The sequence below is a fragment of the Corvus cornix genome, chromosome 3 (assembly GCF_000738735.6).
Source record: "Corvus cornix cornix isolate S_Up_H32 chromosome 3, ASM73873v5, whole genome shotgun sequence".
Lineage (NCBI taxonomy): Eukaryota > Metazoa > Chordata > Aves > Passeriformes > Corvidae > Corvus > Corvus cornix.
In genome coordinates this window covers 11,222,616-11,235,037 of record NC_047056.1, presented here as the reverse complement: position 1 = coordinate 11,235,037, position 12,422 = coordinate 11,222,616, and the positions used below count along the sequence as shown (strand labels likewise).

At 42.6% G+C, this 12,422-nt stretch overlaps 1 protein-coding gene across 11 annotated transcripts in view; it reads left to right on the top strand.

Annotated features, from left to right (window-relative positions):
* Positions 1–12,422, top strand: part of EHBP1 (EH domain binding protein 1) — a 211,591-nt gene that overhangs the window by 30,486 nt on the left and 168,683 nt on the right. For all 11 annotated transcript variants that reach the window (XM_039568463.1, XM_039568461.1, XM_039568460.1 and 8 more), the window contains exon 4: positions 7,105–7,200. In XM_039568463.1, coding sequence (XP_039424397.1) covers positions 7,105–7,200 — 96 coding nt within the window. The remainder of the gene's footprint in view (positions 1–7,104; positions 7,201–12,422) is intronic.

Sequence of the window (12,422 nt, the reverse complement as noted above, 5' to 3'; positions counted from 1 at the left end):
GAGAAACATTGTATCAAACAGTAAGTGCAGTGCTTACATAAGTGTTGTAACCTTGAAAAGCTTGGTGAAAAAAAAGGTATTTGTCCATAAATGACTGCTTTGTTGGGGTTCAGAATATGTTCAGAAACAGAAGCCCTAACAGAAGTCCAGCAGGGCTTTGTGAAATGATGGGTTTCTGCCTGTCATTTTATAGGATCCAATGAATCCAGCATATCCCTGAGACAACAGAGTTTTCTGGCATTGGCTCAGCCTTTTGGGCTTGAAGTTTTTTTCAGCTGGGCCATAGAGTTCTGGGATATGTCCTCACTTTTGGTCACCAGTCAGTAGAAGCAACTCTTGGATAAACTGGCAGATTTAAACCTGAGACTCAGAAAAGTCTTTGGCTGACTTAATCATGTTTAGTAAGATCCCACAAAGGTACTTTGAAAGAGGCTGAGTGGCCCTAAAATCTGGGCAGAGCATAGAGTTAATTTTAAAGCTTAGGTAGTTGATATGACTTGAGCTGTTTGGGTCAAAAACTGTAGATCAATAGATGTGCTTGATCTCTTAGTCATCCTGCCAGTAAAATACTTTATTCAACATACTTGTTTCATCTAATTGCTTTATTGGAAGCAAGTCAAATGAATATTTCCTCTTATTTTATTTTTGATGGACACTGGGTTCAGTGAGTTCAAAGCATTAATAATTGTCTATGTTCTTCAGCTTCTTGAGAGGGAGGAAGGGAGGGATGAGGTTTTAACTTACTGTAAAGATGTTGTGAAGACTTTTTTGGAGGTTATGTTTTCTGAACTTTTCAGATCATTAGGGTTAATGAGGGATATCACCAGCAGATAGTTCACAAACTCACAAACATGGCCCTTTGGATACTCTCCAGTAGTTCTGTGTCTCTTTTGTACTGGGAAAGTACAAGAGATGTATTAAGCAAAAATGTCATGCAGCTGGAAGATGGAGGTGTGGATGTACACTGGGATGCCTGCTCTAACTGATATAATCTTAAGATGCCATTGAGCTGAAAGCTGAGTTCTTGATGTCCTTTGATGCCCTTGTTTTTGTGGGTTTCCATGATTTTGATATGCCTCCTGGCCCACATACTCTCTTTCCAAGTAAACTACAGCAGTCCCTTTATTAAAAGAAATAATGAGAGACATCATGTGCAAGAGTCTGAATATTTTACTTGTTACTGTGGGAAACACAGAATAGGAGCTGTAGATGTCTTAAATTACAGTAAGTCTCAAAGTGTTGCAAATAAAAAGCAAATACTCGTTTGAAAGAGCATGTAAATAGCAGTCTGATGGGTGGATGGATACAGGACCATAAATATATCCAGCAGTTACTGACCTTAATGCAGATTTAAGTTACTTACAGTTCTATTTTGGGACCTGCTCTCCACAGGCAAGTCTAATTTCAGTGTATTTCATGAGGTGTGTCAGGACAAGATGGCTCTGTGTGGTTGGGCATCTCCATTGTGTGTGCCAGGAGTTTACATAAAATGATGATTTGCAGTTTTGCTGTACTTGGCAGAATTACTGTGCAGTCCTAGAACCAAAGTGAACTTTCAGCTTGGGGAAGGTGGGAGTCACCTGTCCGCTGGTGCAAATGTTGTCTGTTTGCAAAATCAGGTAGACTCTTCAAGCTTTATTTAGATGCTGTTCAGCATCCGTAGTTTATAGAAGGTGCAGCTTGTAGCAGTGGACTTGTTTAACTCTTCTTCTTCAGTACCCTGGCACACTGGCAAGTTGTCTGCCCAGGTTTTCAGGCCCTGGGCTTTTGGACCTGTCTTTTTCTTTTTTTGAGTGGTGGAAGGAATGTCTTTGTTCTAGTGTAGAGCAAGGGAAAAACGTGTTGAAAATACATTTGCCTTCATTTCACTGGGATGCTCTCAAATTTCCAGGCTTTGAACTAAGAAATTTCAGTTTGAAAATAGATGTTTCCATGATGTCAAGGAGGTACTTTCTACTATTCCTGTGAACAAATAGAGGCTTATAGTTGAATTATACACTTCTGAAGAATCAAATTTGCACTTGCTTCTGAGAGCCTGACAGAATTATTCTTCAAAGATTCTTTTTGTATCAAAGCTGAAAGAAGGTGCCTTGCCTGTGATTTCAGCACTTCTCTTGCAGGTTTATCAAAAACTGTTCAAGCACAAAGGAGAAGGAACAATGCTGAGAACAGGGAAAGAACTTGAGCAGTGACTAGTAGGACCCAAGAGAGGCAAAGGGGCAGGGAGCAAGAAGAAGCCCTTGTACACAACAGCAGCCTGGCCAGCATTTTTTCAAGGTTCTGCCATCAATAAAGCAGCAGTTGGGTCACCTGTTTTGCTGTCCTTGGCAATCTGTTGCCTTTTCTGGCTACTTTATTGCCCACTGCCAGCCCTGCCTGTCCCTGCCGGGCTGGAGTTCCAAAGGCATGCTGTAACCCTGATGTGTTGGTGACTGTCTGGGACCAACACAGTTCAATAATGCCACTCCTGGGGCTTCTCAGCTTTCTAGTAAAGTTACAAAATCATACTGTGATTGTAATCCCTGATTGTAAATTGGGGGGGTCATTAAAACCCTTCTTTTTTCCAGGAGTCCCATAAAGTTGACTTGTGGTGACATTCTGAGGTGCAGTGATGGCTGCCCCACAAAATGATGAGAAAAATAACTCTGCATTCAGGTTTTTTTGTTTGTCTGGGTTTTGATTTTTTGTTTGTTTGGTTGGTTTTTTTTCTAATAAGAAACCCTATAGATGATGTTGGAAACTGATTCGAGAAGGGGAAGAGGCTCTTTATCTGACCATCACCTGTTGTGGACAGTGAATAAGGCAAGATTTGGTGAACGAAATAGCTTGAATCATGTATTTAAGGAGTATGTCATGAATGTGTGTGTGTGACATTAAGCTTGAAGGGGCAGCCCAGTGCTACAGGACCTGTGGTGGAGATGAGGTTTTGCTCATTTCCCAAGCTTAGCAGTCTTTCTGTAGCTTTTTAGCAGTAATACACATACTCGTAATGGCAGTTGTAACACATGTGCACTCCGATGAATTGAAAACATTCATGGGAAGACCTGTGGGAATCTGCTGGTTTCCTTGTCTGCTCTAAAGGGGCACTGACAGCAATGTGATCAAAGGCTGCCTGGAGTTTCCAGGCCTTTGAACTTCCTTCTTTGGCACGTGTTGGGTTTTTTGGACTGCATCCCAGGGCAGGAGTGTGACTGGAGTGTTGTTCTGGTGCCCAGCCTCTTTAATGGGTGGGCCAAGCACAGTGATTTCAAGATGATCATGGGGGGCATGCAAGCTGTAGTCTGGAGTATGGTCCTTAATTTGTCTCCCTTTGTGACACTGAACTGTGGTACAGAAGAAAAAGGAGAAGCCATTCACAAACTGCTGGTTTCCTCTGGTGTGAGGGAATTGGCAGCTTTTCCCAGTCCATTCTTTTTCCAGTAGGTCCATTAACAGCCATATACAACTCTGGCTGTCCTGGATGGTGAATGGCTTCAGTGGGACACATCTCACGGAGCAAATCCTTGTGCCTCACTGCTGGCATGGAGGCACCAGATGAAGGATCTGGCTGCTTAATGTCAGCCCTTCCTTATGAGTTTGGTTGGTTTTTTTCCTTTTCTGTCTAAATGTTTTGCCTGGATAACACTGAGAAGAGGAATTATTCTTACAAGCTGAGCTGCCCTAAGCACTACTGGAGCCAGTTGAGCTCCTGCTTGCTTCTTGTGTCCTTAACAGCCTGTCACACAGACAAGTAGCAGAGCTGGCCTGATCACTGGCAGCTGGCAAAAATTTTATAAGGAAAAGAAAATCAGCAGTTTTCTGGCTCACAATAAAGCCACTTTTGTGGCTGCAGGTGAGGAATAATCATAGGTCTGTTTCTGATGAGTTTTGCTTTTAAAACCCAATATTGACAGCTTGGCAATAAGAACGTATTTTTTATTCATAAATATAAACTGTTCCATAATTTGCAGCAGGCTCAAAATATTATGGTCAGCTCTAGGATCTTACAGAAAAGTAACATGAAATTATCCTGCACAACAGAGGCAGGATGAGGCAAGGTGGTAGTGAAGAAAGCAGAAAGGAGATGAGGTGTCTGAAAGGGTAGGTTCCTGAAATAATGTAGCATCAAGTCTCTCTTTCCAGTTCAAGCACAGCAAAAGAGCTGTGGTGTTCACATCCAGAGGTGGTGGATTGCAAAGCTGGCTGCCTGGATTGGAGCTGTTGTTTTAAAGAGAAAAAGGAATCTCAAAACTGGATAGCCTGAAGTGCTCATGCAGATCTGTAGGCTCATCTCCATGGCCATTCTTTAAGAGATTTCCTTGTCTCCCAGTCATCAGTTTTGTGCCAGAGCAATGCCGTAGGTTGGACAATGTCATTCACAGCCCAACTCTATTTATAGGGCACTTCAGCAGCCCCTCCTGTAGCTCCTGATTTAAAAGAGCTTTCATGCTGTGTTGTCTTCGCTCATTTTCTACTGGCAGAAAAAGGGAAAAGTTGCCTTTTGCTTTGAAACACAACAGAGCCCTTCTGCTTCTCTTTCCAGACCATGGCTCCCATCCCTGAGATTTGGAGAGAAGTCGGGCAAGGGCAGGGCTGTGGATGAGGCACCTGCTGCTGGCAGTCACTTCTGCTTAGCTGCTCCAAGACAATGGGAGCTGGCTGGTGAAGATCAGTGGCAAATGAGGAAAAAGTGGGTCTAAAGGCACAACCACCCAATGGAAAATGGAGTTGGGGGGGATTAGGGTGGAAATGTACTGTGCAGGTGCAGCACCTCCCCTTGGCTGACAGCAAGTCTTTGTCACCTGCAGAGGTGGCCTGATCCAGCTCCAAGTCAAGGCTTATAATTTGGGAGTTGAAAAGGTTTTTTGATATAGGCCAGATGCAACTTGGAGAAACTGCAGCATAGAGGTGCCTGGCATGAGCAATGTTGCATTAGCATAACACTCTGCATCTTAATTTTAAATTACTGTCATTTGCTGGTTCCCTGTGTTTCTCCTGCTTTGCTTTCCCCTTTCCCTTTCTCCTTCCCAACAACCCAGACAGTCCTTTTGATGTTATCTTTTTCTGTCGTGCTGTTTGTGTGATACAGTGTTTATTTTTCAAAGTGAGAGGAGGACTTAATAACATTCATGATCACAGAACAGCTTTGCTTTAAAAGCTCATTAGTTAGAGCTTGTCTCCTGGTTGCTGCTTTCAGTGACAGAAAAACATATATATCCCTGTGTGTTTATTGTGTCTCACTGACTTTCCTGGTGGGAGGAAATGCTGATAAAGGGCTTGAAGTGAAGCGTTGACTGCACCAGTGAATGCTCATTTTCTAGGTTTGTTTAATAGATGGAACAAGTGATCCTCAGCTGAGCAGTGCCTGGACCTTGGACAGCAAAAGTTTGGCATAATTGTCTGTATTGACCAAAGCCAGCAGGAAGGTGCAGGTTTCAGACACTGTGAGCTCCAATTAGTTTTGTGCAAACTGGTACCTGGAAAGAGGATGGGCTGCCCCTATGGAGGAGAAGTGATTTATGTTATGAGATGCTACCAGAGGACATGGCAGATGAGCTTGTGCCTGGCTCTGGATCACTGCCTTGTGTCTGCTGAAGATCTCCGTGGGCAAGCTGGGAGTGATGCAGGGGGCTGCGGGTTCTGTGGGACAGAGACACACAAACTGCAGCTCCAGTGGCTGTGGTAGTAATGACATCTACTGTGGAGTGTTTTGCTGCTCACAAAATACCTTTTTCTTGTAAAACATACAGGTTTTCTTTGTATTGTTTGGTGTTGTTTGCTCAGTTATTCAGAAAATACATCCAGGCCTTCTTTAGAATTATGTGATTAGACTGAAATTCGTGGAGTAAAAATAGTAGAAATTGGGTTCTTTCAAGTTGCTCTTACTTTAAAATTCCAAGTTGCTACTCTGCAAGCACAAAGCATAGACGCTCACTGAAAAATCTGATCTAATTAGGCATCTTTGGGAGCTGCAGTTTCAAGCAGAGCACCAAAGATTAAAAAATTTGTGATAAAACCACAGGAGAGCTGGCAATGTTTGGCACTCTCTACTGTACATGGCAGCAGAGAGCTGCTGCCTCTATAGAGATGGGACTGCTTCTCCAGCTTTGTTTTTCCAATTTTGGTACAGCAAAGTCATCCTTAAAGTTGCCCAGGTTGCCCTAGGGTGCCTTGAGAACCTGAGTCACAAGTCCTGCTAACCTTACTAAAGCAAAAATATGTTCTAATAGCCTGAATCTGAAGTTCTGAGCGTTGGAAGGAGTATAAAATTGCAATGAGTGATGCTCTAGAATTAAAAAAAGAAAAAAGCCAAGTTAATTGGCTTCTGATAACAGTAAATAGATTGTACAGTCTTTCCTGATAAAACTTCCACAGGTTTCTAATAACACCCTGGCTCTGTAGCTGTCACTTCTGCAGCAGCATCCTTCCTTCATTTGTCTTACAACATCACAAAATAGATCAGGCTGAGCTTGGAAAAAGGCATACTTACTCCAAACCAGAGCAGAAATGCTCACACAGTGTTTTTTAAGGGCTAGCTCTTAAAATGTAAATACAGGCCATACACCAGTCCAAACTGCTGCTCAAAGGTAGACAAGTTCTCAGCCTATTTAACTGTTGGGCTTTTTGTTACCTTGTCTAGGTGTAGGTACCACAGTATATTAATTCTTATAAACTTAAATGTTTTAGTAGCATTTTAAATTGTTGTTTCCACTCTTCTTTCCTGAAGTAAAACTTCTTGCTCTATTTAGGTGTAAATGTGATTAAACCTGTGCTGTGTGTTGTACACAAAATAAAGCTCAGCTTGCTACAGAAATCCTGACCTTACAGCCTTAATTTTTGCAAGGCTCTAAGTATCCTGACCTGTGCTATGTAATAAGAAAGCAGAGCTTAGGACCTTGTGAGGATCAGCTTTAGTTCAATGGAAAAGTCTCCTAGTGGTCTGAGTTTCCTTACTGTCATTCTTAATTATGTCCTTTGAAATGTTCAGTAGAGGCATGGGTTGAAGAATGTGACCTTTTTGGAGTCAGTGATATGCTACTTTTACCTGCATGCCCTGGGTCCTCTGGGAGTCAAGTCAGCACTTTTATAATGGCTTTAAGCAACTGGGTTTTTTTCTTCCTTTAGGCACACAGCTGGCAGCCTGGCATCAAGAACCCATACCGTGGGGTGGTGGTGTGGCCTGTACCTGAAAATGTTGAAATTACTGTGACTCTCTTCAAGGTATGTTTTTTTTTTAAAGCATAATCTTTACTATTTCCTAAACAATACATGAAAAATTCTATCTGGAAATGCCAGATTATAGTCACAAGGTCTAATCTTGCTGGTTTTAAATCGTTAACTGCACAACCTTATGTCCTCAGTTCAAATCTGGGGGAGAGGGATGGTCTGTTCCCTGCCAAAGCTGACTTGTGTGGTTAACACACTGAAATACCCATTGAGCTGATTGTGTTGGGGCATTGGCACAGAGTTCAGCACATGTGTAGCTGTGCACCTAGTACATGTGTAAGGACTTGGCATGGGTTACAGCCTGGTGGGTTTTCTTTAAATACTGGAAGGCAGAAGTTGTCGTAACAGTCATTTCTAGACTTCCTTGTTCAGTTGCAGTGCACACTATTGGCTGCAACAGAATCCAGCTCCTCACTTCCCATTATTTAGAATGCTACACAAACATCACAGCTCTGATGTGATTGCAGCTGTAGGGGTGGATGTGGAGGATTTGAATACTATAGAGAATGATAAGATTTTACAGAGATTTTTTTTTTTAACTGCATTTGTTCTACTTAAAGAGAAGTTTATTTGTGTGGCTGTGAAGCAGGAGGAGGAAGTGATAGTTATGCTAGAACTTATTTCCCAAATATCATTGGGCAAGGCCCTTTCTGCATAAAGATAAACAGTGCAGCTTTGCATGTGTAACAGTGTAGGAGGCTGAAGATTTCTGGGATTTTCATTCCATAGTTTTTCCTCGTTCTTAACTCTGGTGCCTTCATCTACATTCTGGCTGTTCTTTTTTCTAACTGCTCTCTTTGCAGCTTAAGGCAGCAGTAACATACTTCTTTCTAAGTAGTAATATTTGTATTTCTTTGTCTTGGGGACTCTCCTCAGTAACTGCTTGGATGTGGCTTCTGATTAGCCTTAGAATGGGAATTTATTACTTGGTTCATTAAACCTAAAATAAGGGGGTTGTCTTTTATTTTTCCCCTTTATTTTTTTCTTCCTGCCTTTGGGATTACCGATGAACACAAACTTTTCAGGTTGCAGTGATGCTATCATAAATTTGTCTCTCTTCTTCACACATAGTCTTCAACTGAGCTTCAAAAGTTCACTACCAAAAATTGTTTGCTTCAAGGACCTCTACTTGGACTAAGAAACGTGTCAGCATTATGTGGCAATGCTACGTCTGTACAATCTGAATGTGGTTATGCAACACTGTAAATGTTGCTTGATATTTTCAACATTTAAAGTGAAGCAGAAATGTACACAAATCTTGATTGTGATTACAATGTTGCATGAAGAATGAGAAACAAAGTTTCTTTTGGCTGCAGCTCTGTGGTACTGTAGCTTTGTAGTGAAGGTGGCTTCCAGCCTTCTCTTGCCATCCCATTTTTTTATTTACACTTGCACTGCTTCAGGGTTCTGTTATGTAGAACAGCACAGCAGCCTTGTTAGTTGTGTAACTAAGACTGAGGGTAGACCATCTAGTGAGGGACGGAAGGGCCACTGGAGCCAGTGTCAGGTATTACAAAAGCTTAATTTTACCCAGCACTAATTCTGCAGGCAGATCTGTTCACTGGACTTCTTCCTCTCCCCCCAGAATGAGCCTGCCTGTCACAAGAATTGGTCTGGGAGGAGAGGTAGGGGCGTGAATAACCCCGGCAGCTGTGCCTTCTGTAAATGGTACCCACTGGTCTCTGAGGGAATGAGCACTGGATTTATAATCAAGATATTGAGAATCATCACACTGTCAGACAGCTCTTACTGTAAAATCTGCTCTAATTGATCCTCTGGCTCTTCTAACAAGAGTGCCTGTACATGGCCAAACACCCTTTGTTCTCTGTAAGGGGATGCAAGTGTGGCACAGAGCAGCTTTTCGAGCGAGCACTGTGGTGCCCCAGGAGCACCATACCTGTGTGAGACCAGCAGCCTGCCTGAGTGAGCTGTGAGGGGCAGGGGGCTGCAGGCAGAAGATGGTGTTAGCCCAGTCCAGGCTGTGCCCAGTCCCCTGATGGCTTTGTTGGCTCTGTGGTGCTTCAGCTGCAGCACAGGACATGTCCCAGCACCCACAGAGCTCACATTTCTATAGCTGGTAGGTTCTGGGTGAAGGCAGTCAAAAAGAACTGGCTGTTTGTCACTCAGCTGGTGCATTCTCTGGGCAGCGCTGGAGCAGTGGGAAGGGAAGTATGCGATGGCACACTGCAGCCGCCGTTCTGGGAGCTGACTTGGAAGTGGGGTATTCACATTGTTCCTTCCTCTAGAAGAAAGGGGACAAAAAGACTGAAAACAGTAAAGCTCAGAAAAAGAAGCTGCTCATCTTGCAGTTCTGTAAAAATCCTTTTTGGAGCCAATCCCCTGCGAAGGAGGGTGATTATTGAAGGTTTGGCACTTTGCAGTACGTGCACTCAGCCTGGCCTCATTTAACAAACAGGAGTTGTTCGCTTTCCCCACCACCTGAGAAGCTCAGGGAGCTGCTGCCTCTGTGTCCACCCTGGCAGAGCCCACAGCTGGGAGCTGGCTGCTCTGACAGAGCTGTGTAGCAATCACAGATAACAAATGAGTGCAGTGGTGCTGTTGGGAAGGGCAGTGCAGGGAAGGGAAGGAGTGGGCTCCAGACAGACAGCTATGTGTTGTGGGAAATGATTCACACGGTAGTGGCAGTGCATTCGTAAGTGGCTGTTGAAATGTGTTGCCGGTAGGATTAGGAGATAAGTCAAGGTTTCAAGTGCTGATGAGAATGTTGAGAGTCTCCTCTCCACTAGTCAGCGGTGGACGCTTGAGAGCTGGCTAAACAAAGTCCCTGTGATCAGTCAACAGATGAGATATTCTGCATTATCTGCACAGCCCTACTTTGGGTGTTAGCTTCTTTACAACGACATATTTGTAATTCTTACGCAAGCAAAGTACTGAAGAGATTACAACCTTCATTAGGAAAACTTTAATTTCAAATAAATGTGAGCTTTTTTGTTTGTTTGTTTGAATTAATTCTGGGCTACTGGTAAAATTTTACAATGCCCTGGAGTCATGTGGGGAAAAGCATCATATGGATATATTGATTCAGCTTCCCTTGACTAGCTGTAGCTCCTGCTCATGAGGTGCTAATTACATAAAAAGTTCCATCTGTTCTGAAAGTTTAACTTCTTCCTTTGCTGAGCTCCACACTGATGTTTAGTTATGCCTTGGGTTTTTCAACCAAACTGGGGAGAAGGAAACACTGTGAAACAATAAGCCTATTGTGCATTTAAAATCCATAATTTGTAGTGCTTTCATTGAAAGATTCACAAATACCAGAAAAACCAGGGCTGAATTCCCACTTTTTTTTTTTTTGTTACAACGATTGTGCTCTCGAAGTTAATTTTTTAGAGTCCCTGCCTTAGCAAAGTTTAACTACCACATATGAAAACTTGTATACTTTTCTGTCAGTTTATATACAAACACAGATCTTTATCAGCTGAGGGAGATTGTAAACCAGAAATTTTCACTGCCAAGCAAGCCCAATGCTTTTAGTAAAGCTAAATGAACATCAATTGTACAATGAGGATTTAAATTGCAACATCATTATTTTCTAGCTTAAAAGCAAAGTGACTTCTCAAGCAAAAATGTTTGTTCTTCTGGAGTAAACGTGGACTTTGCTTCATTGGATTACACAAAACACTTGTTTTGTCAGTAATGTACGTGGTTTATCACACCAATGTACCACTGCAATAACAGGGACCATTACCAACTCTTAATTCCAAGGTTTGAAAAAGACATTTTTAAAAGCATAGCTTTCTAAGCACACAAAAGGTGTTTATGAGTAAAATAAGAATGAAATAGATGATCAAGGGTTACTTGTATGGTTGAAAGTATTCCTGTCCCCACATATTACTCAGAAAAAATCCCTATCATTCTTCTTGAAAGCCCAAGTCAATCGTGCTTTGATTTTACAGAGTAGTAAGTGGCCATGCTGTAGCAGGAGCACTGCAACAAAGCCAATGCATTATCTCAGGGGAGGAAAAAAAAGAACCCAAATCAGCCCAAAACTTCTTCATAAAGCCATTTCTCATAAGTAAAGACCAAGTTCAGGTTCAGAACATGCTTGTTTCAGTTTAGGAGGGACCAGGGGCTTGACCAGATACTCTTGGAGAATACTCCGTAGGGGGGAAAACCAGTTCCATAGGCAAGGTGTTGTGTGTCAGATATAAAAATCGTAAACTCAGGGAAGTGAGCACATTTCAAAAAATTAAATGGTTAAAAACCTAAAGGATTAGTGGGGGACTAATTGTGGGGAAAAAAAAACATTTAAAAAAAAAGGACATTCAGTGCTTCTCACCTTTCTAGCCCAGACGCTTTACAGGAAAGTGTGAGCTTGGTGTGGTGATGCACAGGGATATTTCTGCTGGTCTGCTCAGAGCTCCCTGCTTTCAGGCAGCTCCAATTAAAGCTGATCACAGTTGTATGTGATTTTCTAGACTAATCAGACCTCTGTAATCAGCATTGAAAGCAACAAGAATTGGGTCAAATTTTGAGTCTTGTGCAGTTTCAAGCAGGCAAGTACAAAAGCTGAGGACAGATGCTGGAGTACCCAGAGCATCTGCTGCAGGTCACTGGTAGAGGGAGATCACACACCCTGTCAGCGTTTGATGTGATTCAATATGACAGTCCTTAAGTAGTTATTCCCCAAGAAGAAAGACTGAAGATTAAGGCTGGTATGAAGTGATCTAATTGAAAGACAAGCTTCAAAAACCGGGAACGCTTAGGGAGGAGGCATGGGGAAGGAAGGGAGGAAGGGACTAACAGTCTCAAGATCTTCCCTACCCACTCTGGCTGCTGATTAGGAAATGCAGCAGTCCCTTGTTTCCTGATATGTCCTTCGTTCCTGTTACAAGAGATACAAAAATAAGTCTGAGTATAACCTGAATTATTGGAGAAGGTTTACCTTTCTTCAGTGTTCTGAAGCCACCTTATACTCTGCAGAAAGGATCTAGTCCTTGACAAGAATGGGTTCATGATGGAGTGATCAGCAGAGAACAGAAAAATGTGACTGACATGTCCTTTGCTCTTCCCAAGCCCAGAAGAGTTGACTTTTTGGGTAGTTGGCATGTGGATGGGCAGAATGGTGTCACAGAAAGAAGGTGAAGGGTGGGATTGCAGAGAAAAGCTGATGTCCCGTCTCTTGCACAGTTCCCTACTATTTGCTTCTCACCTGAGTGTTACTTTTGAACACTAAGGTCATCTTACCAGAGAAAAAA